This window comes from Mya arenaria, chromosome 4 (assembly GCF_026914265.1).
Source record: "Mya arenaria isolate MELC-2E11 chromosome 4, ASM2691426v1".
Lineage (NCBI taxonomy): Eukaryota > Metazoa > Mollusca > Bivalvia > Myida > Myidae > Mya > Mya arenaria.
The window spans coordinates 31,190,142-31,218,105 of record NC_069125.1 but is presented as its reverse complement, the minus strand read 5'-3'; the positions used below and the strand labels follow the sequence as shown (position 1 = coordinate 31,218,105).

At 37.0% G+C, this 27,964-nt stretch overlaps 1 protein-coding gene across 4 annotated transcripts in view; it reads right to left on the bottom strand.

Annotated features, from left to right (window-relative positions):
* LOC128232197 (helicase SRCAP-like) overlaps positions 1-27,964 on the bottom strand; it is a 72,637-nt gene that overhangs the window by 28,470 nt on the left and 16,203 nt on the right. For 3 of the 4 annotated variants that reach the window (XM_052945607.1, XM_052945609.1, XM_052945610.1), the window contains 15 exons: positions 26,289-26,406; positions 21,921-22,064; positions 21,620-21,699; positions 19,482-19,571; positions 18,839-19,016; positions 16,792-16,928; positions 16,403-16,513; positions 15,269-15,520; positions 14,408-14,544; positions 8,963-9,149; positions 8,536-8,733; positions 5,045-5,165; positions 4,613-4,717; positions 4,269-4,343; positions 1,455-1,673 (listed from right to left, as the gene is read on the bottom strand). In XM_052945607.1, coding sequence (XP_052801567.1) covers positions 1,455-1,673; positions 4,269-4,343; positions 4,613-4,717; positions 5,045-5,165; positions 8,536-8,733; positions 8,963-9,149; positions 14,408-14,544; positions 15,269-15,520; positions 16,403-16,513; positions 16,792-16,928; positions 18,839-19,016; positions 19,482-19,571; positions 21,620-21,699; positions 21,921-22,064; positions 26,289-26,406 — 2,152 coding nt within the window. The remainder of the gene's footprint in view (positions 1-1,454; positions 1,674-4,268; positions 4,344-4,612; positions 4,718-5,044; positions 5,166-8,535; positions 8,734-8,962; positions 9,150-14,407; positions 14,545-15,268; positions 15,521-16,402; positions 16,514-16,791; positions 16,929-18,838; positions 19,017-19,481; positions 19,572-21,619; positions 21,700-21,920; positions 22,065-26,288; positions 26,407-27,964) is intronic. The other variant, XM_052945608.1, reaches the window with a different exon arrangement.

Here is a 27,964-nt window from a genome sequence, read left to right as displayed (position 1 = left end):
GGCAAAATAGTCGGACTACTAGATTGTCATTCGGACTAGTAAAATATGCCATTATGCTAGTCCAACTGGCTAGTAGGTTAAAATGTTTTTCGTGAAGACTGCGGACGAGAAGTCCTTAAAGGTTTTTCTATTTTTAACTCTCGCAGCCATGTTGTGCAGCGGACCGGAACCATTTGGGCAATTTTGGTTAAAGGGCATCCCGATGAACATTTATGTAAAGTTTCATCAAAATCTGATAATCGGTTTCTGAGAAGATGTAGTTTAACGTTTTTTTCTATTCTTAGCTCTGGTGCCCATGTTGTGCAGCAGACCAGAACTGTTCGGGCTATTTTGGTTAAGGACTACCCAAGTAACATTTCTGTCAAGTTTCATTGCAATACGATCATCGGTTTCTGAGGAGAAGTCGTTTAAAGGTTTTTCTATTTTTACCTCTGGGGGCCATCTTGTGCAGTGGACCGAAACCATTGAAGCAAATTTGATAAAGGACCATCCAAGGAACATTTCTGTTAAGTTTCATCAAAATCTGATCATCGGTTTCTGAGAAGATGTTCTTTAAAGGTTTTTCTATTTTTTTGCCCTGGCAGCCATGTTGTGCAGCGGACCGGAACCATTTGAGCAATTTTGGTTAAGGACCACCCAAGGAACAATTCTGTCAAGTTTCATCAAAATCTGCCTATCCGTTTCAGAGGAGATGTCGTTTAAAGATTTTGCTATTTTTAGCTATGGCGGCCATATTGTGCAATGGACCAGAACCATTTGAGCAATTTTAATAAAGGGCCACCCAAGGAACATTACTGTCAAGTTTCATCAAAATCTGCCGAACCGTTTCAGAGGAGATGTCGTTTAAAGATTTTGCTATTTTTAGCTCTGGCGGCCATATTGTGCAATGGACCGGAACCATTTGAGCAATTTTGGTAAAGGACCACCAAAGGAACATTCCTGTGAAGTTTTGTCAAAATCCGCTTATCAGTTTCAGAGGAGATGTCGTTTAAAGTAAAAGTTTACGCACGCACGCACGAACTCACGACGGACAATCTGTGACGACATAAGCTCCATGGCCTTCGGCCAGGGGAGCTAAAAAACAGAATCAGATAAAGTGACACTCAACATAATTTTTATGTCCGCCCGTCACTTATTATATCATCACCTTTTGTTTGTTCACAATACATTTGGGAAAAATCAAACCAACAATGACTTTTTATTAGCCATTTTAATCATCCAAGCAGCTTTTGCCCAGTTAGCATCAGGCTTGATATATTAGCAGACATTCAATATACTGCCAGCTTTTTCCTCACTAAAATACTATTTAAAGTTTTGTTCTAGTGTAATTTTGCAAAAATTTGCCAGTTCAACTGGAATGGTGGGTCCAACTAGTTTCACTAGGTAATTAACACAAGTAGCCTAACTAAAACACAGACATCATAGCACATCCTCCAGTCACATTATTATCTTACCTGTTGTGAACACCATTCCATCACTGCCCATGTGCTGTCCGGTAAGGGGCGAGACCCTCATGACAGGCTTTTGCCCCTGGTTTCCAGTTCCCATTGGCAACTGTACAGGGTTCTGGGCACCACCCTGAATCCCTGATGACATCTTCACTTGGGACATCACGCTGGAAACCATTGGCTTCCCACCTGAGCTGGCCATAGTCACAACTGGGGAACCATTCACTGAAACATGCACATTGATATGTACATTAACAATCCAGTTAGTTTTGAAAGAGTGCTCAAGTATGAGAGGACAGTCAAAGAGAATATGGTCAATTGTGAACAATTTAAGGGCCGTAACTCCAGGGTTAAGGCTCAGACTGTTAATCAAAATTGTGAGAGATATTATGCCCTTCAAATTAAGCCCATTATAGTCATACAAGTTTTATAACAAATGCTCAAGTAAGAGAAAGACGAAGAGAAATTGTAAAAAAATAATAGAGGGCAATAAATAACTCCAAGAGTTAATCATGTGATCTGACTATTAACAAACTCAGTCAAGATATTATGCTCATAACCATTGTAGCCAAGTCTGATTGTCCCAAAAAATGTTGTCCCAGCCAGAAGGCAAAGCTGACGACAGAGGCTTTGCCACCATAAACCTGACAGACATTTCTCTACGAAGCCCTTGATCCGATGAACCTAGGCAGGACTTCACCAGTGATTTAAGCCTCATGATACAGCTACAAATCTCATATCAACACAAACCTGAGTTATAGAAGAGTGATGAATAATTACAAGATGGTAACGGTCATCGAAATAAGACTTCTGTATGAACAAGCCCAAATTCTTATATTAATGCTTGGCACCAAACTTTTGAAAAAGCCTTGCTATATACAATTCCAAAATTTGAGCAAGCCTGAAATGCATTTTATCAATGCAGGGCTTACAGGCTTGAACTTATTTGGACCACTATGATCGGATCAAAGCATGGTGCAGTATACCAACTGTCAGTACATGATGTATTAGCCCTTCCAAAAATCAACTTGAACAGATTTATAACAATAATTTCAAAAACACCCCTACAGGCTTAACATAAACAGACAATAGTGGAAATTGTTGTCCCAGCCAGAAGGCAAAGCTGACGACAGAGGCTTTGCCACCATAAACCTGACAGACATTTCTCTACGAGGCCCTTGATCCGATGAACCTAGGCAGGACTTCACCAGTGATTTAAGCCTCATGATACAGCTACAAGTCTCATATCAATACAAACCAGAGTTATAGAAGAGTGATGAATAATTACAATATGATAACGGTCATCGAAATAAGACTTTTGTATGAACAAGCTCGAATTCTTATATTAATGCTTGGCACCAAACTTTTGAAAAAGCCTTGCTATATACAATTCCAAAATTTGAGCAAGCCTGAAATGCATTTATCAATGCAGGGCTTACGGGCTTGAACTTATTTGGGCCACTATGATCGGATCAAGCATGGTGCAGTATACCAACTGTCAGTACATGATGTATTAGCCCTTCCAATAATCAACTTTAACAGATTTATAACAATTCAATTTCAAAAACACCCCTACAGACTTAACATAAATAGACAATAGTGGAAATTGTTGTCCCAGCCAGAAGGCAAAGCTGACGACAGAGGCTTTGCCACCATAAACCTGACAGACATTTCTCTACGAAGCCCTTGATCCGATGAACCTAGGCAGGACTTCACCAGTGATTTAAGCCTCATGATACAGCTACAAGTCTCATATCAACACAAACCAGAGTTATAGAAGAGTGATGAATAATTACAAGATGATAACGGTCATTGAAATAAGACTTCTGTATGAACAAGCTCGAATTCTTATATTAATGCTTGGCACCAAACTTTTGAAAAAGCCTTGCTATATACAATTCCAAAATTTGAGCAAGCCTGAAATGCATTTTATCAAAGCAGGGCTTACAGGCTTGAACTTATTTGGGCCACTATGATCGGATCAAAGCATGGTGCAGTATACCAACTGTCAGTACATGATGTATTAGCCCTTCCAATAATCAACTTGAACAGATTTATAACAATAATTTCAAAAACACCCCTACAGGCTTAACATAAACAGACAATAGTGGAAATTGTTGTCCCAGCCAGAAGGCAAAGCTGACGACAGAGGCTTTGCCACCATAAACCTGACAGACATTTCTCTACGAGGCCCTTGATCCGATGAACCTAGGCAGGACTTCACCAGTGATTTAAGCCTCATGATACAGCTACAAGTCTCATATCAATACAAACCAGAGTTATAGAAGAGTGATGAATAATTACAAGATGATAACGGTCATCGAAATAAGACTTTTGTATGAACAAGCCCGAATTCTTATATTAATGCTTGGCACCAAACTTTTGAAAAAGCCTTGCTATATACAATTCCAAAATTTGAGCAAGCCTGAAATGCATTTTATCAATGCAGGGCTTACGGGCTTGAATTGGGCCACTATGATCGGATCAAAGCATGGTGCAGTATATAAACCGTCAGTACATGATGTATTAGCCCTTCCAATAATCAACTTTAACAGATTTATATCAATTCAATTTCAAAAACACCCCTACAGGCTTAACATAAATAGACAATAGTGGAAATTGTTGTCCCAGCCAGAAGGCAAAGCTGACGACAGAGGCTTTGCCACCATAAGCCTGACAGACATTTCTCTACGAAGCCCTTGATCCGATGAACCTAGGCAGGACTTCACCAGTGATTTAAGCCTCATGATACAACTACAAATCTCATATGAAAGCAAACAAAGGTATAATGAATTCGGTTATATAATGATTTATACATACCCAAGGCTGTAGTTGAAATGTTAATAGATGTTGGAACACTTGATCCAGCAGATGTTTGAACAAGCTGAATGAAACCTGAAGAGAAACCATACATCTAAGTATTGAGTATCATATTGTGACGCATATGTACATGCATATAATATGCAAAAATACACCTTAAATTGCAATTATTGGTATCAGATTAAGTGACACTCAACATTATGTTTATGTCCGCCCGTCACTTATTATATCATCATTTAAGATTTCCTTAATAACAAGATACTATTACTTTTATAAAAGATCTATATGAGCATGTACATGAAAACCCATATACAGAACAAATCCTAAACTGACAAAACAATTACCAGGAAGCTGTGAGATCTGACTTGAGGGAAGCACAAGCCTGGTCCCCTGATCTGTATGCTGAATCTGTACTGTGATCGGCTGGGAGCTGGGTACCGCACTCGATGCTGAAATACAAAATTCCATTTACAAAATTCCCATCTCTTGACCGAAAACTTGCAATCCAGTCATAAGACTACATCCAAGTTAAACTATCACTTTGCATCCATAACTTTTATTACATGTTTAAAATATATCTTGTCTGCAAATCTTAATAAATCTTGAGAAATATTCTGCAAACACATCAGGTCAAAACAATCAAGTTTTACAAAAAAAAATAGTTATCAACTTATCAGATATAGTGACACTCAACATAATTTTATGTCCGCCCGTCACTTATAACATCATCATTTCAAGTTATCAAACTCTAAGGAAACAAAATCTGCAGAACCTACCCGAGTTCTGAGTGTTAGCAGCAGGCTGTAAAGGGGCCTGAGCTGACGCTGTTGTGGCAGGTTTGACCAAGGGAGCCGGTGACGCTGACCTACTGCCGAGTGCGGGAGATGATTGACCAGCCTGAAATGTATAATCAAACTTTAGTCACTCTAGTCCATGAGAACAGCAAGGTGTGCTTGAACAACATTGAATCAGAATGGTATGGTGCAATGTGGAATTGTGCCTGAATTTGCTGATCTAGGTAAGGTACAAGCCATCCTAGCCTCCGAACAGAACATTGATATCTGAGAAAGCTCACACCAATGGATTTATTGACAAAATCATGTGCTATTTATCTCTCAATCAAAACATGAAACAGTTAAATATATCTAGATCAGTAAGTTAAATTACATGAAGTTCTATATGCCTGATTTTGCTGATCTAGGTTAAGGTACATGCCATTCTAGCTTCTAAACAGAACATTGATATACGAGAAAGCCACACCACGTGGGTATTGACAAGAACATGGGGATTTTGGTTCTCATTCAAAACAATTTAAGCAATGTCATAATGTCAGTCATTTTAAAGCAACTAAGCAATGTGTAAAATTGTGTCTGAAATTGCTGATCTAGGTAAGGTACAAGCCAACCTAGCCTCCGAACAGAACATTGATATTTGAGAAAGCTCACACCAATGAAATTATTGACAAAATCACGTGCTATTTATTTCTCATTCAAATGACACAATTCAACCATTACCAAGAACATTCACAATGTGGTGATGTGTCTGAAATTGCTGATCTAGGTAAGGTACAAGCCATCCTAGCCTCCGAACAGGACATTGATATTTGAGAAAGCTCACACCAATGAAATTATTGACAAAATCATGTGCTATTTATTTCTCATCCAAATGACACAATTCAACCATTACCAAGAACATTCACAATGTGGTAATGTGTCTGAAATTGCTGATCTAGGTAAGGTACAAGCCATCCTAGCTTCAAACAGAACATTGATATACGAGAAAGCCACACCACGTGGGTATTGACAAGAACATGGGGATTTTGGTTCTCATGCAAAACGCCTTTCAGCAATGTCAATCATTTATTTATTTCTCATCCAAATGACACAATTCAACCATTACCAAGAACATTCACAATGTGGTAATGTGTCTGAAATTGCTGATCTAGGTAAGGTACAAGCCATCCTAGCCTCCGAACAGAACATTGATATTTGAGAAAGCTCACACCATGAAATTATTGACAAAATCATGTGCTATTTATTTCTCAATGAAAACATGAAAAATTTAAATATAACAAGACCTGACAGAAAGCAGAAAGACACAAAAGTTATATGTGCCTGATTTTGCTGATCTAGGTAAGGTACATGCCATTCTAGCTACAAAACAGAACATTGATTTACGAGAAAGCCACACCACGAGGGTATTGAAAAGAACACGAGTTAAAGCAGCTAAGCAATGTGAAAAATTGTGTCTGAGTTTGCAGATCTAGGTAAGGTACATGCCATTCTAGCTTCAAACAGAACATTGATATACGAGAAAGCCACACCACGTGGGTATTGACAAGAACATGGGGATTTTGGTTCTCATGCAAAACGCCTTTCAGCAATGTCAATCATTTTAAAAGCAACTAAGAAATGTGAAAAATTGTGTCTGAAATTGCTGATCTAGATAAGGTACAAGCCATCCTAGCCTCCGAACAGAACATTGATATTTAAGAAAGATCACACCAATGAAATTATTGACAAAATCACATGCTATTTATTTCTCATTCAAATGACACAATTCAACCATTACCAAGAACATTCACAGTGTGGTGATGTGTCTGAAATTGCTGATCTAGGTAAGGTACAAGCCATCCTAGCCTCCGAACAGAACATTGATATTTGAGAAAGCTCACACCAATGAAATTATTGACAAAATCATGTGCTATTTATTTCTCATCCAAATGACACAATTCAACCATTACCAAGAACATTCACAATGTGGTGATGTGTCTGAAATTGCTGATCTAGGTAAGGTACAAGCCATCCTAGCCTCCGAACAGAACATTGATATTTGAGAAAGCTCACACCAATGAAATTATTGACAAAATCATGTGCTATTTATTTCTCATCCAAATGACACAATTCAACCATTACCAAGAACATTCACAATGTGGTGATGTGTCTGAAATTGCTGATCTAGGTAAGGTACAAGCCATCCTAGCCTCCGAACAGAACATTGATATTTGAGAAAGCTCACACCAATAAAATTATTGACAAGATCAAGTGCTATTTATTTCTCATCCAAATGACACATTTCAACCATTCCCAAGAACATTCACAATGTGGTGATGTGTCTGAAATTGCTGATCTAGGTAAGGTACAAGCCATCCTAGCCTCCGAACAGAACATTGATATTTGAGAAAGCTCACACCAATGAAATTATTGACAAAATCACGTGCTATTTATTTCTCATTCAAATGACACAATTCAACCATTACCAAGAACATTCACAATGTGGTGATGTGTCTGAAATTGCTGATCTAGGTAAGGTACAAGCCATCCTAGCCTCCGAACAGAACATTGATATTTGAGAAAGCTCACACCAATGAAATTATTGACAAAATCACGTGCTATTTATTTCTCATTCAAATGACACAATTCAACCATTACCAAGAACATTCACAATGTGGTAATGTGTCTGAAATTGCTGATCTAGGTAAGGTACAAGCCATCCTAGCCTCCGAACAGAACATTGATATTTGAGAAAGCTCACACCATGAAATTATTGACAAAATCATGTGCTATTTATTTCTCAATGAAAACATGAAACAGTGAAATATAACAAGACCTGACAGAAAGTAGAAAGACACAAAGTTATATGTGCTTGATTTTGCTGATCTAGGTAAGGTACATGCCATTCTAGCTACAAAACAGAACATTGATTTACGAGAAAGCCACACCATGTGGGGATTGACAAGAACATGGGGATTTTGGTTCTCATGCAAAACGCCTTCCAGCAACATCATGTTAGTCATTTTTTCAAAGCAACTAGGCAATGTGAAAAATTGTGTCTTATTTTGCTGATCTAGGCAAGGTACAAGCCATCCTAGCCTCCGAACAGAACATTGATATTTGAGAAAGCTCACACCAATAAAATTATTGACAATATCACATGCTATTTATTTCTCATTCAAATCACTATTCAACCATTGCCAAGAACATTCACAATGAAGTGATGTGTCTGAAATTGCTGATCTAGGTAAGGTACAAGCCATCCTAGCCTCCGAACAGAACATCGATATTTGAGAAAGCTCACACCAATGAAATTATTGACAATATCATGTGCTATTTATTTCTCATTCAGACAGAAGTTACACAAGCAATGGAACTTTACCATTTGATAAAATCTGTGGGTTCTGAAACTTTTGTAAATTTTAGCTAAACACAGTTTCCATATCAGTAGACAAACACCGAAGAAAATCTTACTGGATATTAACACTACATACCTGAACAGCTGGGGACACAGATCTTATTGCGTTGACCTTCAGTTTGCCAGGCAGGGGCCTTGGAGGTGGACTAGGCTGAACCTCAATCTCCTCAATAAGGCGCCTGTTAGTTTGCAGCTTCCGCACCCTGTGTGCAATAAACGCTGGTAGGTCCCGCTCCATTTCAGCAAGGCCTGGATATCTGTGCAGGTCAAGGTCCTGAAAATTCAAGGCAAATTGATACCTTAAAACATACTTCAGAGCTTAAAATAAAACTTGACTTCCATCATGTTTGTTTTTCAATCCAAATCTTACAAGTTATGTTAAAATAACGGTATAAATCTAGAGCTATCCTCATCATGCATTTGCTTCAAAATTGTACATCATTAACAAAGACACCAACTGATAATTATATAACTACTTATGCCAAGACAATCCATATACCAACCTTTAGGGGGTTATATTTGATCACATGGAGAACAAGGGAGGCAGTGTTATACACTAATCCCTCCATCTGTAAGGGGGAGATAATCGGTCGCGGGTCAAATAGGCTCGGATGATTGCACACTTTCCTTAACTGCATGAGAATGTTGATCACACTCATGAAGTGACCAGAGGCCAGGGTTTCTTTTGTCCTGTAAACAAGTAAAAGAGTTTTAAATCCTTCCTAACACATTTTACTTTAAAAAAATAATGCGAAGACATGTAAAAAAATACCCAAACAAGAGCTGTCATAGTATGTGACGAATGCCCCCGAATGTGACATTGACCTATGAACAAGGTCAGTACATGAAAGGTTAAAGATCAAACAAATACATATGGAAAGTTATTTTAAATTGCCTCTGAACATAACAAAATACCACCCATACTTGACAACCTACATTCTTATGTCCTTATATTCAGCATTCCATTGTGAATAAACACTAAGTGCATCTTTCACCTTAGAGGTAGGGACATGGGTGTTGCATGTGACACGTCGTGTTGGTATGTCAAACACATGTGGCAAGTTATTTTAAAATCTGTCCATACAAGAAAAAGTTACAGCCCGGACATAACAACCAATAATCTGTATCCTTATATGCAGCACTCCATAATAAATAAACACCTAAGTGTGACCTTGACCTTAGAGGTAGGGACACAGTTCTTGCACGCAACACGTCGTCTTGGTATGTCGAACACATGTGGCAAGTTATTTTAAATTTTGTCCATACAAGGGAAAGTTACAGTCCGGACACGACAACCTATACTCTATGTCCTTATATGCAGCATTCCATTGTGAATAAACACTAAGTGTGACCTTGACCTAAGAGATAGGGACATGGGTCTTGCACGTCACACGTCGTCTGGTATGCCGAACACATGTGGCAAGTTATTTTAAAATCTGTCCATACAAGGGAAAGTTACAGTCCGGACACGACAACCTATACTCTATGTCCTTATATGCAGCATTCCATTATGAATAAACACACTAAGTGTGACCTTGACCTTAGAGGTAGGGACACGGTTCTTGCACGCAACACGTCGTCTTGGTATGTGGTACACATGTGGCAAGTTATTTTAAAATCTGTCCATACAAGGGAAAGTTACAGCCCAGACACGACAACCTATACTCTATGTCCTTATATGCAGCATTCCATTGTGAATAAACACCATACAAGGGAAAGTTACAGCCCGGACACGAGTTATTGAGCCGGACACACGGATGGACGGACAGACGGTGCGATTTTAATATGCCAACCTTCGGGGGCATAAAAATTACATGAATATCAAAGAGTAAAGACATAAGAACGCAATACATCTGATCTCATACCATCATCTTGATTTTGCAAAACAAAGTAATTTTACAATCTTTTTTTTCGTGTGCCTGATGTCGCTGATCCAAAGAGGTACAAGAGCCCCCTCAGATGGATGATACAGACCTTTACTTTCTGAGAAAGCTCACACCACGTGGTTAATGAAAACAACATGGGCTATTTATTTCTCAGTTCTTTAGCTTACAAAGTTGGACACAAACAATACAGATATTTTCTAGTGTGCATGATTTCGCTGATCCAAAGAGGTACAAGAGCCCCCTCAGATGGATGATACAGACCTTTACTTTCTGAGAAAGCTCACACCACGAGGTTAATGAAAACAACATGGGCTATTTATTTCTCAGTTTTTTAGCTTACAAAATTTGACACAAACAATACATGTATTTTCTAGTGTGCCTGATTTCGCTGATCCAAAGAGGTACAAGAGCCTCCTCAGATGGATGATACAGACCTTTACTTTCTGAGAAAGCTCACACCACGAGATTAACGACAACAACATGGGCTATTTATTTCTCAGTATTCTGTTATACATGTACCATGTGCACATAATACAGATATTTTATAAACTTGATGCACATGTCCATGGGTGAAAGTTGGAAATTTTGAAAAACCTGAATTTTTTTGTTGGGGGCCTGAGGGCCGCAGGGTCCCCGGTGGGTCCAGGGCAAAGCCCTGGCAGGGGTCCAGGGGGCCGGAGGCCCACAGAAGCTCCTGAGATTTAAGAATTTTAAGGGTATTAAATGCCATTCCAGAGTATAAATTGACTATGAAATAAAAATGAAGCCTGTCTTACTTTTTTGAAAGGCTAAATGATATTTTCTACACTATTAAAAAAAAGAAAATATTGATACAAGAAAATGATACCATTAATGAATTTTATTCCTAAACTGATTCTTTTGGTGAGAAATGTAACAACAAGCATAAATTGTAAATATAACTGTCATACATAGGCACAATCATTACAATAAGAGTGAACCTATTATATACTATATTCAAGCAACTTGTGAATCGTTTAAATTTTGATTAACATTACACATGAGTCGCAAATACGTCTAAGGTAGAATTCTTTTCCACTTATTCTGACTATTGCTACCACTTTCATTTTTTCTTTTCCTTTTAAGCACTGTCTGTTTGGCAAGTATGTGTAATTTTGCAACCCCTTTTGCTTTTTCAGTTTTGAGGATGTCATCCATGATGAAGAAGCTAGATTCAACCAATGGCCAGCTTAATATTGTCAACAATGACAAAGCCAGTCTTTACAATGCTGGACATCTTGTTGGTTGAAGCTCTCAAGTTTGAAAACCTTCCCCCAGAACCCTTCATCCACGTTTTTTTCTAACGCCTCTTTGCCTTAACTCAGAATTTTGGCAAGATTCAACAGGTCTTCTGCAATACTGAATGATAACAAGTGTTCACTCATGAATGCTGTTGTGATTGCCCTGACATTTGCAACCCCATCTTGGATAGACTCAGTCCTCTTTGATGCTTTGGAGGACGCAGGAATAAACTTAAATTATTTGTTTATGAATGTTTTAATTTTGTTTACCAGATTTAATACATGATTTACATTATAAGTGCCATGTCAGTTATTTAAGACCTACACAGTTATACTTCCATCACACAGAGCAATTCGCAGGAAATGGCTTTTAAAATGATTGCTGTAAGTGACATGCAATAATTCAAAAGTATTATTTTTCATACGGAAAATTTTATTCACCACCACAAATCAGAATTAATAAATCTTATTTACCTGATTGGTTTTTACACATGATTTCTACGCCAAATAATTACGATCCTTAGTCTTAGAATGATTTCCCCTATCTATCACAGTTTTTGTCAACCTCAGACAAAAATTCCCACCTCCACTTGCTTTTTGCTTTCTTTTCTAAGTCCTTATTATTATAACCCGCTAGCAAAAAAATCATTTTCAGACCTAGTTTGTTTGATCAAAAATCGTCTGCATTGAATGACAGTTGCTAATAATGACAATGTCGGCCATCTTTAACTGCGGTCCTAAAGTTATAAAAGACACGCTATATCATTGGAGAACAAAACTAGAAATGTGTCCATAGGACACGGATGCCCCCACTTCGGTTTTTTGTCACAGAAAATAAGCCATAATGATTTTTGAAGTATTTTTGGCAAAAAAGTGCCGTAACTCCTAAATGACTAAAGCGATTTCCATGACTATCGAACTTGATCAAGATATTATGGTCACAAACATGTGTTTAAAGTTTGGTGAGGATTGGACAAACAGTTTTCAAGAATTAGATCGGAAACAATCTTCGGGACGTATTTTTCAAGTCTTTTTTGCAAATAAAGGGCCGTAACTCCTAAATGACAAAAGCGATTTCCATGGCTAAGGAACTTGATCAAGATATTATGGTCACAAACATGTGTTTAAAGTTTGGTGAGGATTGGACAAACGGTTTTCAAGAATTAGATCGGAAACAATCTTCGGGACGTACGTAAGTACAGACAGACAGACGTACGTACGGAAAAGGGCAACCCTATATGCCGCCACTTTGTGGGGGCATAATTAAGTAAGCCAATCAAAAGTATCCTTTCACACGAATGACGTAAAGGGTTTTCCTCGACCTCGTTTGTCGGAATTGCGATTCGGTCGCATACCGAGTCTGTTTGGTTGTAATAGAAAAAAAGATCAGCTATCTCCGTAAATGAATAAAAACGCACACTTGCTCAAGCGAGCACCTGCTGAATCGTAAAAATGTAGGTTGTGAAATCGGACTTACTGTTGACCCTGCAAAATATGATCAAAATTCGGAGGAGGAGTTGGGTCATATCCCCTAACCCCCCTCTGAAAATCTCAACGGATTTACACGATTTGGAAAAACGACCCCTCTGGATCAGGAAAAACCGGCATATGCCGGAAAACTTTCACCCATGCATGTCTCGATTCAATAAATGTCTCAAACCAAGCGACTGGTTACAGCCATTATAGGAGTAGTCAGTGTCTATGATTTGACTTTTGCTTTAGGAAGATTCTGCAAGAAACAAGATAATAATTGCGCCTTGATTTAAAAGACTTCTTCCAGTTACTCAATCTATCTGCAACTTTAATTGCATTTCACTTTTTTTCTTCTAACTAGTCAAAAATCGAATGTCTTTTAACAAAATTACTTGCAGAGATAAAAACCAGAAAAGACTAATTCACCGCAGATTTTCATGGTGTTTCAGTGATTTACTTTGATGCCAATCCGGTGTCCTACACTTAAATGTTTTTTATTAGGACCCAGCAATTCATCGTTTTCAAACATGTGCATTAATATATAATGCATTATTTTAAAATGATATGTGTACAAAATCATGCTTGGGACTCCCTGTTTTTTGCTCTGGACCGATGGTAATGAGATACACAAGTCCAAGGGATTTTATGTTCACCCTAACAATATAGACAATAAGAGTGTGCCTGATTTCGCTGATCCAGAGGGGTACAAGAGCCTCCCCAGATGGATGATACAGACAATTACTTTCTGAGAAAGCTCACACCACGAGGTTAATGAAAACAACATGGGCTATTTATTTCTCAGTATTCTGTAATACATGTACTTTGCACACATTGCACAAATATCTTTAACACAATGTACAGGTCTCAATGCGAAAAATGTTTCAAAACAAGCGACTGGTTACAACCATTATAGGAGTAGTCAGTGTCTATGATTTGACTTTTGCTTTAGGAAGTTTCTGCAAGAAACAAGGTAATTCTTGTGCCTCGATTTAAAAGACTTCTTCCATTTACTCAATCTATCTGCCACAGGCCACAGGTCTTAAAATATCCCTTGGAGGTTGATACCAAAAAGTACAAATCTATTATACAGATTTTCAAGTTGTTTGGTACCTGGCAGTTTATAACCCAAAAGTCAAAGTTTACAAAAGAAAATAACCAATGTATCCGGTGATACGTTATTTTAATGTGCATATTTTGTTGTCGTTAAATAGAACTAACCGAAGTTACGTCATGATCTGCATGGTGGTACCACTACAACATACGGGAATTAATCAGTATGTGTTCTTTGTAACAGTGCTGATAGTTGTTTAGGTAACATGTCTGTACTCACTTTCCCTGAGCCATGAACTCGTCGTACAGGAATCTCTGTCTCTTGGAGAGGTGGCACATGACCACATGCTCATACTTCTTCGGCATTTGCTTCTCCACATCATCCTTCAATCTGCGCAGCAGGAAAGGACGCAAAACCTGAACAATACAATTTTATTGAAAAGCACTTCTTTAACTTACACACTTTATTAAACATGTCATTGGCTTAAATAGGATATGCGTTTATTTCCATGATCTGTTTTACAGTTTAAAATATGTATGTGAAAGCATAAAAATTCTACAATCTGATTTATAATTGATTATATTTCCTGACCCAGGATTCGAGCAACCAACATCTGGCAGCCAGAGTTTTATAGTCAGGACGTTTGATATTCCCTTATTTTTAAAAACCTGAAAGACTACATACAATCAGACAGGGGCGTTGAATAGGGACATGTTCATAAATAGACTTATATTTCTAAGTAACAGCTATTTTATTCTGTAGCTGATCTATAATATATATTTCCTGACCCAGGATTCGAGCAACCCATGTTAGGCAGCCAGAGTTTATAGTCAGGACATTAAATATTCCCTATTAGTACATACCTGCAGGACTATATACAATCAAACAGGAGCGTTGAATAGGGACAGGTTTATTATTCTCAAGAAAATTCTTTTTTACATGCAATAGTATCATGTCGAAACTCTTAGTACAATTGTTCTTGACAGCAATCCAAACAGCAGCACTCTTGCATACAACATAGAAGATAATCAAGTACAACAGTTTCTAATGTTCAATCTATTTCCACCATGTATAATAATTGTAAAATATTAAACCTAAGTATTTAAAGTACCAACAGCAGTACAAGTACACATTACCCACCTTGTGAAGACGCCTGATGAGATTCTCATTATATTCATGGCTCCCTTCGATCATGCCAGTGAGTGGGTTGGCAAACCACTCCTTAAAGTCTTTATGAGATTGAAACACATGGGGCATAAGAAAGTGCATGAGGGACCACAGCTCCATCAGGCTGTTCTGGAGAGGTGTGCCTGTCAGCAGTAGTCGTCGCATGCTGTTGAAATTGAGTAGACATTGCCATCGCTGGGACTTGAAATTCTTGATGTTTTGAGCCTGAAAGGAGGTAAAATTTCCTTTAAATGACTATTTTCACATTCCATGTTTTCATTTAAAGAAATGTCATACATACAATGCTTAAAAACTAATACCATTGCATTTAAGCACTTTCAGATTACCAGTAAACAATCCATTTTACAACACAAGAAGACGAACAAGTGTGTCTGATTTCGCTGATCCAAAGAGGTACGAAAATCTCCTCAGATGGATGATACAGACCTTTACTTTCTGAGAAAGCTCACACCACGAGGTTAATGAAAACAACATGGGCTATTTATTTCTCAGTTTTTTAGCTTACAAAATTTGACACAAACAATACAGGTATTTTCTAGTGTGCCTGATTTCGCTGATCCAAAGAGGTACAAGAGCCTCCTCAGATGGATGATACAGACCTTTACTTTCTGAGAAAGCTCACACCACGAGGTTAACGACAACAACATGGGCTATTTATTTCTCAGTATTTGTGCTATTATTTATTCAGGCAATACAGATCTTTAATTCCCCTGATTTCGCGAATCCAAAGAAGTACAAGAACCTGCCTCAAATGGATGAAACAGACCTTTACTTTCAGAAAAAGCTCACCAGGACAACAACATTTTATGTCGGCTCTTTATTTCTCAGATTTTGTTTCATGCATGTAGAAATGTATAAATATAGCAAAACCAGCCATGCGTTTAGTAAACATGTTTGCGGCCAACGTTTGTTTTTTGGTTGCCTGCTAGCAGTGTATGGGCTGCGTTGCAACAGGGATACAAAACTTGAAACGTTTGTGAGCGTTTTAAAAACGCTTACTGAACGCACAGCAATTTAGTAGTTTGTGCCTTGGAAATTGTATGACCATTCAATCCCTTCATAACATGCAGTCATTACAAACCATACCTCATCAAGAATCAAGTACTTCCACTTCTTTCTTCTGAATGCGTTGTGGTCCTGAATCACAAGCTTGTAGGAAGTAATACAGATGTGGAATGCATTTGTTTTTGTCCAACCCTGGAAAAGATAAGAGACAATGTGAATTATCAAATATTGTGAATCTCAAAGTAGCACATGCATGTCAATAGACAAGTTTCACTAGTCAATATATATTTCTTGACCCAGGATTCGAGAAGCCAACATTTAGCTACCAGAGTTTATAGTCAAGACATTTATTCTTCCCTATCAGTAAATACCAGTTTGACGAGAATCATTCAAACAGGGGCGTTGGAGTAGGGATACATATATATCATTTTTAATGTGACATATAAAGTTCATTCATCCAAATACATTACCGTTCTTTTCTGTTTCCGTTCCTTTTGGCTCCCGTAGTATGTAAGTATTTTGAATGCAGGGCACCATTTTTTACACTCCATTTCCCAGTTCAGCATCACACTGGTAGGAACAACTATCAAATGGGGACCCCATATGCCTGAAACAACAGGTTACAATGTATGAAAAGCATCTTGGGATATTCAAGAAATCAAAATAAATATACATGCAGTGATTAACATACTATTAATCTTAAAATTTCAAATATTTCCTGACCCAGGATTCGAGCAAACCATGTTCAGCAGCCAGAGTTTATAGTCAAGACGTTTGATATTCCCTTTTTAGTAAATACCTGAAAGACTACATACAATCAAACAGGGGCGTTTAATAGGGCAAGACGGCAGGTATTAACAATAAAGCAAGCTTGCTTTTTATCTTATTATATTATTTCGACAACTCACTACCATTGAATGATAACGTTTGTATCAAATCACTCAAAATAAAACATTTACAAACAACCAGATACTTGCAGGGAAGGTACTTTTAAAACTTGCTTCAAGTGAAACAAAGTTTCTCAAGGAAAACTGTGCATGAAGCGGTCCACATACGGTACTGGAATAATTTCAAATATTTCCTGACCCAGGATTCGAGCAAGCCATTGTTAGGAAGCCAGAGTTTATAGTCAAGACGTTTGATATTCCCTTATTTGTAAATACCTGAAAGACTAGATACAATCAAACAGGGGCGTTGAATAGGGCAAGAAGGCATTTATTAACCTTATAACAACATAGGCTTGCTAGCCTTCTCCTATTTTAACAATCACTAGTACATATAAGTTATGTTTAATCAAATCACTTAATATATTAAATATGTACACAGGCAAGCAGAATTTTGTGGGGAAGGTTTTGTTAAAACTTGCTGTAAATGAAACAAAATTTCTTAAGGAAACCTGTGCATGAAGCGATTCACATATTTGTATAATTTTTCATATTTCCTGACCCAGGATTCGAGCAACCCACGTGAGGCAGCCAGAGTTTATAGTCAGGACGTTTGATATTCCCTTTTTAGTAAATACCTGAAAGACTACAAACAATCAAACAGGGGCGTTGAATAGGGCAAGACGGCAGGTATTAACAATAAAGCAAGCTTGCTTTTATCTTATTATATTATTTCGACAACTCACTACCTTTGAATGATAACGTTTGTATCAAATCACTCAAAATAAAACATTTACAAACAACCAGATACTTGCAGGGAAGGTACTTTTAAAACTTGCTTCAAGTGAAACAAAGTTTCTCAAGGAAAACTGTGCATGAAGTGGTCCACATACGGTACTGGAATAATTTCAAATATTTCCTGACCCAGGATTCGAGCAAGCCATTGTTAGGAAGCCAGAGTTTATAGTCAAGACGTTTGATATTCCCTTATTTGTAAATACCTGAAAGACTAGATACAATCAAACAGGGGCGTTGAATAGGGCAAGAAGGCATTTATTAACCTTATAAACAACATAGGCTTGCTAGCCTTCTCCTATTTTAACAATCACTAGTACATATAAGTTATGTTTAATCAAATCACTTAATATATTAAATATGTACACAGGCAAGCAGAATTTTGTGGGGAAGGTTTTGTTAAAACTTGCTGTAAGTGAAACAAAATTTCTTAAGGAAACCTGCGCATGAAGCGATTCACATTTGTATAATTTTTCATATTTCCTGACCCAGGATTCGAGCAACCCACGTGAGGCAGCCAGAGTTTATAGTCAGGACGTTTGATATTCCCTTATTTGAAAATACCTGTAAGACTACAAACAATCAAACAGGAGCGTTGAATAGGGCATGTATTAACCAAATAACACGGTGGGCTTATTTTCAAATGTCATTTTTACCACTTGCTACCTTTCAATATAATCATATTAAACGACTCAAATATACCTGGGGGTTCTATTATCCAGGTAAAACCCCCTGCAATTGGTTTTAGCCCACCTGGAAAATTTTGCTGCCCCTTTGAAACCTGAAGCAATTATCCAGCTACTTTCCAACAAAATGAAACCATAGACATCAGACTTACCTTTCTCACAAGCAAGATGAGCCAGCAAGGCAATGGTCTGAATTGTTTTGCCAAGACCCATTTCATCTGCGAGGATACCGTTAAGCCTTTTCTCATACATGGTAGCCAGCCAGTCTAGACCTACATGCTGGTACTCTCGCAAACTGTGCTTTATAAGGAATGGAATGGGTGTCTTCACCTGAAAATCACAGTTGTCAAACTCAATTATATTGCAAACACAAAAAAATAGTCAAAATTTTCTTTTTGCGGGGATTTCATCAATATGTACATTTAACTCTTTATTACTCCTATAAACAACCTTTTGGTAGGAGGATCAAGCGATCAAACACAAATTCAATAGATTTTTTATTTACAATCCAGGTTTTCTTTTAATCCATTTACCAATCAAATACAATAATTAACTACATGTTTCTGCCCTGAGATTTGAGCATCTCATAAAAAAGATGACCAAAGCAATAGTGCAGACTTTCTCTATGAGACCTGAGAAATTCTATGGACATGGGATCATCCATAAAATCAACACATAATAGGTCTCAAATGCAAGAATCAAATCCCATAAAATTGGTTTCAACTAACAATTCAAGCATCTGAGGGACATAGATGTACATTGTATTTATCGACGGATTCTTTTTTTTACTCGTACCTCTGTAGTTTGAAGTGTGTATCCTTTGGGCTGGAGACTGGCAGCTTCAGCAGCAATGTCAGACAACTCCTGGCCTACTACATCCTCACCCTGTGGAAAATCAAAGTGAAAAATAATGAACTATCTTCCTACTATACCAATCATTGAAATTAGACTTTTGGATGAACAAGCCCGAATTCATATACTAAAGCTTGGCATCAAATTTTTTAACAAGCCCTGCTATATAAAATTCAGAATTTGAGCAAGCCCTAAAGACATTTTACCAGTGCGGGCTTGTTAATTTCGACCACTGCTGTACCATTGCACAATATAATTTACTTTCAGGCCAAGGGATAATGTTTCGACCTTGTGAAACCATTCCTTCTAAGGAAGATGGAACAGGGCAAGTAGATCGATTTGCTTTACGGCAGAAAAAGAACCAATACATTAAGGAAAGTGTATTGGTTATGTAGGTGCCGATATCTGGACTGTTTCATTTAAGGGAAAAGATGCATTGAGTTCAAGAGGCAAAGAAATTATGAAACCATTATGTACCTAATAAAAGTAATAATTGTTAACACAACTTTTCAGTTGATGCAGTATCAGAAAAGTATAAGTGACAATCAGCAATGTATTTTCTGTCCGCCCGTCACTTTATAATCATCACATAATGCAACACCAGAGAAACAATGTGTTGTGACAAACCATAACCATATGCAAAGGATATTAAATGCTTATAATATTTCAACCTTGTGAAGCCATTCCTTCTATGCAAGATGGAGCAGGGCAAGTAAGTTGACGTTTGATTTATGGCATTAGAACACATGTATCAAGAATAACACATTTGTTTGTAGTTGCCATTAGAAACAAGTCAGTTTCATAATAGGGCAAATTAGTATTGAACTTTGGACAAAACTTTCTTTTTTTTTAGTGTGAATTGCAAGATTTGCAAGATCAGATAATTTATGTGACAATCAGCAATGTATTTATGTCCGCCCGTCACTTATTCATCATCATATAATGCTTGTGTTGTACCTAACAAACTAACCGAAATAAGCTAAAATATTAGCAATTGATAATATTTATTTCAACCTTGTGAAGCCATTCCTTCTATGCAAGATGGAGCAGGGCAAGTAAGTTGAATTTTGATTTACGGCATTGGAACACGTGCATCAAAGATAAGAGACACCTGTTTGTAGTTGCCGTGGTCTGTTGGAAGGCAAATTGGTTCAAAATTGTTGCAATCAAGAATTAAACTTGGGATATTATTTTGTGTGAATTACAAGATCAGATTTTTTATGTGACAATCAGCAATGTATTTATGTCCGCCCGTCACTTATTCCTCATCATATAATGCTTGTGTTGTACCTAACCGACTAAACCGAAATAAGCTAAAATATTAGCAATTGATAATATTTATTTCAACCTTGTGAAGCCATTCCTTCTATGCAAGATGGAGCAGGGCAAGTAAGTTGAATTTTGATTTACGGCATTGGAACACGTGCATCAAAGATAAGACACCTGTTTGTAGTTGCCGTGGTCTGTTGGAAGGCAAACTGGTTCAAAATTGTTGCAATCAAGAATTGAACTGGGATATTATTTTGTGTGAATTGCAAGATCAGATTTTTTATGTGACAATCAGCAATGTATTTATGTCCGCCCGTCACTTATTCATCATCACATAATGCTAATGTTGTACCTAACCGAAATAAACTAAACTAATTACCAAAAGATCATTTTCATTTCAACCTTGTGAAGCCATTGCTTATATACAAGGGAGTAGGGCAAGTAAGACGACGTTTGATTTATGGCAGTGAGAATACATGTACCAAGGATAACAAACTTGTTTGTAGTTGCCGTAAATAACAAGCAGGTTTATAACATGTGCCTTGGCACCAAAATGTACATAGTATTATTTTATTCTGCTGTTGTATTTCAACACCCAATATCTATTTGTACACTGCAATATCAGATATTTAATGAAACAATCAGTAATGTTATTGATGTCCACCTGTCACTCAATTATCACCATTTTAACACAATATTAAGCCTGCAGTTACCACCATTGAACACATAACTAATCCATTCCATGCATTGAAATGTATACCATTATAACCTATTTACATTGAAATATTCACAAAAATGTTTCCTTTTCATACCTCTTTCTTTGGTTGTTTTTCAGGAACAAGCGCCTCTAAACCCACATCTTCCTCCTCGTCTGCTTCCTCCTCTTCCTCTACTGTAATTAAAACAATGGTGTCACTTAAATCTATAAAAGATGGAATTTGTTCTCCAATTAATGTGATATTTGTTTAAATACATGTATATTAATGAACTGATCAGAGTGTTAAGTGACAATCAGCATTGGTTTTTCAGTTCGCCCGTCACTTTTACATCATCATGCTCAAGACTATGAATATCGTTAACATAAATGAACATCCCATTCTACATTGTACACACTTTCAGTTTCCTCCTCCTCTTCTTCTGATTCATCTTCTGATGCGTTAATGTCTGTCGACTCTTCATCGCTATCTCGAGGCATCTCAAAGTCATCATCGTAGGCAGCGGAATACTTCGCTCGCAATGCTTCTATGTCCAAATCACCTGAAAACACAATGCATTTGTAATATTTTGAATCCAAAAGGAAAATCTTTAAATATTACCTTAAACAATCATCTACTTTGTCAGGAAAATCAAAAACTCACAAAGCTCTATGCATCCCAAGAGTCAGATATTCTGACCCATTCCAAATGGCAACTAGAAGCGCCGCAATGCGACGAAACCAGGTTTTTGTTATGGGCAATCAGAAATTATAGCCAATTAATTTGTTGTATGACTTTATCTTTACTTTTATCAAAAAGAGACGCCCCCCTCAAAAGCAATCCAAGCTAGCTCTTTACATAAGCTACCCACACACCAAGTTTAATCAATATCTATCAATGCTATCAAAAGTTATTTGGCAAAATACATTTTTCTATATCAAGTAACAGTGACATTGACCGTCGCTCCTCCCCACTCAAAAGCAATCCCAAGCTAGCTGTCACATGCTACCTACACACCAAGTTTCTTCAATATCTGTCAATCCTAACTAAAGTTATTGGGCGGAAACCATTTTTCTATTTTTAGTAATAGTGACCTTGACCTAGTGATGGGATATCGGTTGGAGAACTGCAAACCGATTATCGGTTGGAATCGGTTAGCAAACCGATGCGATATATTGGAAAAATAATCGGTTACATGTTATTTATTTTCATAATTGTCTATTCAGATATTTATGTCTTAAAAAGTGACTGTTTTACCTAAATGATCTTTTGAAAAAGTAAAGAACTTAAATTACAATCTGGTGTATACATAGCTGGCATTTGTGAGAACTGACTGGTATTATAGTGGTATATACCTCTGTAACAATGTACACAAAGACAGTTTACAACTTATTTATAATAATTTTTTTCTAGATATTTAGTACAAACAACAGCATTATTCACAAAAAAAACTGTTATACACTTTAACATGTACATTGAATGTCACTGAAAAAATCAAGTTGCATAAAAAAACTAAGTTCTTTCCACTGATATTACATAATAATGGATATAGAAATGTCACAGCATTTTTGTCCCTTGTCGACAGATCAATTCAATCGGACATACTGTTATAAAATACGAAAATCTATCAAAGTTTTGCTAATTCTTTCGAACTTATTCGTACCTGCTATCGACTCGGAGAAAACACAATCGATTATCGGATCGGTTGGGCTTTTCTAGCAATTATACCCGCTAATCGGCCCATCACTACCTTGACCTTAGCCCCTCCCCACTCAAAAGCAATTCCAAGCTAGCTCTTCACATAAGCTACCTACACACTAAGTTTCATCAATATCTATTAATGCTAACTTATGTTATTGGGCAGAAACCATTTTTCTATTTTTAGTAACAGGTGACCTTGACCTTAGCCCCTCCCCCCTCAAAAGCAATCCCAAGCTAGCTCTGTACATAAGCTACCTACACACCAAGTTTCATCAACATCGGTCAATGCTAACTTAAGTTATTGGGCAGAAACCATTTTTCTATTTTAAGTAACAGTGACCTTGACCATTTTTCTTTTTTAAGTAATAGTGACCTTGACCTTAGCCCCTCCCCACTCAAAAGCAATCCTAAGCTAGCTCTTCACATAAGCAACTTACACACCAAGTTTCATCAATATCGGTCAATGCTAACAATAGTTATTGGGCAGAAACCATTTTTCTATTTTAAGTAACAGTGACCTTGACCTTAGCCCCTCCCCCCCTCACTAGCAATCCCAAGCGAGCTCTTCAGATAAGCTACCTACACACCAACTTTCGTCAATATCTATCAATCATAACTAAAGTTATTGGGCAGAAACCAATGTTTGACGCCCGCCCAACAACAACCTCATTCTAATTACCCGGTTTCGTTGAAAACCTGGTTAAAAATCATACAGAATTCCAAATTAACCATATACTTCAGGAATTCACAATGATTTTAGCAATAAATGTTCCCATCTAAGATGCGAATTCTTGATGCAATATTGCCCTGAAAAGGCCTGAAGCTGCATTTACACTGAGTTTTTTTCAGGTTAACCCTTTACTTCATAGATACGCAATTTTACTTATCTATCCATAGCTTCATACATACGGATCTTAACGTTTTATCCATAGCTTCATAGATACGTAATCCTACGTATTCGTAATGTAGGGGCATTTATTTTCATACCTGATGCTTGTTTATTCGCTATAAATTCATATTCATGAAGTATAAACATCGATAAATACAATGCACTAAAAAAAACACTATGTTACTATTTAAAGAATTTCGGAAAATCGCAAAATAAGGTCACTGGTATCAAAGATGCGTAAAACGCTGACTGCGCAGGTTTGTGGGCATTCCTTTCTCGTTTTCCTCGTGGAAATGTACACAATACTGCAAGTTATAATTAACTACCAATAATACAACTGTATTTTATTGATCACGCGCCTGACGTCACAGGTCATGGTTCGAAAACGTGTCAAAATGTCGGCCATGTTGGATAAACAAAAAATCATCTGGCTTGTATAAACAAAGGCCATAAATCATTATATGGGACATATGTGTCACTTCCGTTTCGCTAATCCGGTCATAAAAATGCGCATCTGCTTCTACAAATTGAAAGTAAGTACAATTGTGTTATAAAAGATGACTATCCCTATTGTTAAACTTTGACATGACCCAATTTAACATCGATCAGCTCTTGAAACACGTGTTTTCGAATACACAAGAATGCAATGTAGAGCTAATTTCTGCACTTGTTAACTTCAGTTTAAAACAACATTCCTGAATAATGTCATTTATATTTCAGTGTTTGTCTGACGAATCGGAACATTCTGGCTTCGATTAAAATTAGTTCGAGTACGACGTCGAGAGGGCGAATTCGGACCTCGGCGTCACGCACACAAGGATACGAGAAATGAGGATTTTTAAAATCAAACCCAAATGACAATACCTGGACATGCAATAAACGATATAAATTTAGAAAACAACAACATGCAGTCCTCATTTAGTAGTTGAATAATAACTTTATTTGTTCATTGTATTGTTTAATAACCGAAAGTTATACATACTGTGACTGTTGATCAATTTTTTTTTTCTTCTGTTTCATATATATAAATATACCGTGCTTCTTTGTTGTGAATTATTTTTTAATTCTGTCCATCTTTGTTTCAATTCAGGTTGCATTAAATGAATTATAAAAATATTGTTGTTAATATAATATTTTGTGTTATGTTTGATAAATAGAAGTGTATAAAAATTAATTTTCATCAAATTTGACATATTTTTCTGTTTATATATGAATATCATGCGTAAATAATTTAGATAACAAAATAAAATTTTTATGACTGGATTGGAAATTTAATTCTCTATAAACTTTACATTGATGACTTATTGATTAAACCAAAAGAAATACTAAGAAAATAGGTTTGTAATACATGAGGGTTAAAATTCCAATAATATCAATAATCTCCTATGAAGTAGGGGTACTGATATGAACTGATAAGCCATACACTGGCAGCCTGAAATGGCTTAGGTTTACATGAAGTAAAGGGTTAAGATGACCAGCCAATCTATAAAGTCTGACAGGTGCATAATACTGACGTTGACTCTCTCTGGTGCTTTGAATGTAACTGTTTTAAAATATGATACAAATAATGTCTCAGGTTGAGGTGACCAGCCAATCTATGAAGTCTGACTGATGCACAATACTGACGTTAACTCTACGAGAACACTAGCACCAGAATAACAAGTACAGCTACTGCAGTGACTCTGTGCTTCGAATGTAACAGTTTTTTAAACATCATAATTAGAACAATGAATGATACAATTAATGTCTCAGGTTAAGGTGACCAGCCAATCTATGAAGTCTGACTGGTGCATAATACTGACGTTAACTCTACGAGAACACTAGCACCAGAATAACAAGTATAGTTACTGCAGTGACTCTGTGACTCGAAAGTTGTACCAAAGTGACAAGTTTAAAACCAGTTAATTAACAATGAGAATCATGAATCATAGTCATTTATGTCTCAGGTTAAGGTGACCAGCCAATCTATGAAGTCTGACTGGTGCATAATACTGACGTTAACTTTACGAGAACACTAGCACCAGAATAACATGGATAGCTACTACAGTGACTCTGTGCCTCGATGAGTTTTCGGGCACTCAAATGCAAGGTTTATATTTCAAAAAATGATTAAGTGACATTAAGTATAAATAGTTTGAAACTTAATATTTAAAGCCACCAAAAAACCACACTTATGAAATCATAGGGCATCAGTACCTTCATTCTTTAGATCATCTAGCTCAGCATCATAGTCTTTTTCCTCTTGTTCTTCTTGCTCTTCAATTGTTTCTTCCACATCACTCTCACTCTCCTCCTTACCGTCAAACTCTTCATCCTAAAAAGAGTAAGATGTACAAAAACCATAATGGATGTTTAGGCTGCATGTTAGGTCTATTACAAGCATGATATTTTACATCTGTGCCTATGCCTCTTCCCATATTCACATTTGGTGGAACAAAAACAACATGGGTCATAATATAAGAAGAACCCTTAGTTGCAATTATGATTAAACATATCCATTTTTTCTTACAATATCTCAGGTTAAGGTGACCAGCCAATCTATGAAGTCAGACTGGTGCATAATACTGACGTTAACTCTACGAGAACACTAGCACCAGAATGACAAGTAAAGCTACTGCAGTGACTCTGTGTTTCGAAAGTTGCAATATAGTGACACTGTTTAAAACTAGTTATTTCACAAAGAGAATTATGAATCATAAAAGAACTATCTCAGGTTAAGGTGACCAGTCAATCTATAGAGGTCTGACTGGTGCATAATACTGACGTTAACTCTACGAGAACACTAGCACCAGAATAACATGAACTGTTACTGCAGTGACTCTGTGCTTCGAATGTAACAGTTAAAAACTTCACAATAAGAATGATGAATCAAAAGAACTATCTCAGGTTAAGGTGACCAGCCAATCTATGAAGTCAGACTGGTGCATAATACTGACGTTAACTTTACGAGAACACTAGCACCAGAATAACAAGTATAGCTACTGCAGTGACTCTGTGCTTCGAATGTTACAGCAAAAACTTCACAATAAGAATGATGAAACAAAAGAACTATCTCAGGTTAAGGTGACCAGCCGTTCTATGAAGTCAGACTGGTGCATAATACTGACGTTAACTCTACGAGAACACTAGCACTAGAATAACAAGTACAGCTACTGCAGTGACTCTGTGTTTCGAAATTTGCAATATAGTGACACCGTTTGAAACTAGTTATTTCACAAAGAGAATTATGAATCATAAAAGAACTATCTCAGGTTAAGGTGACCAGTCAATCTATGAAGTCAGACTGGTGCATAATACGGACATTAACTTTACGAGAACACTAGCACCAGAATAACAAGTATAGCTACTGCAGTGACTCTGTGCTTCGAATGTTACAGTTAAAAACCTCACAATAAGAATGATGAATCAAAAGAACTATCTCAGGTTAAGGTGACCAGCCAATCTATGAAGTCAGATTGGTGCATAATACTGACGTTAACTTTACGAGAACACTAGCACCAGAATAACAAGTATAGCTTATGCAGTTACTCTGTGCTTTGAATGTTACAGTTAAAAACTTCACATTAAGAATGATGAAACAAAAGAACTATCTCAGGTTAGGGTGACCAGCCATTCTATGAAGTCAGACTGGTGCATAATACTGACGTTAACTTTACGAGAACACTAGCACCAGAATAACAAGTATAGCTTATGCTGTTACTCTGTGCTTCGAATGTTACAGTTAAAAACTTCACATTAAGAATGATGAAACAAAAAAACTATCTCAGGTTAGGGTGACCAGCCATTCTATGAAGTCAGACTGGTGCATTAGACTGACTATACGAGAACAATAGAACCAGAATGACATATCCAAACCATTAAGTCTAAACTGG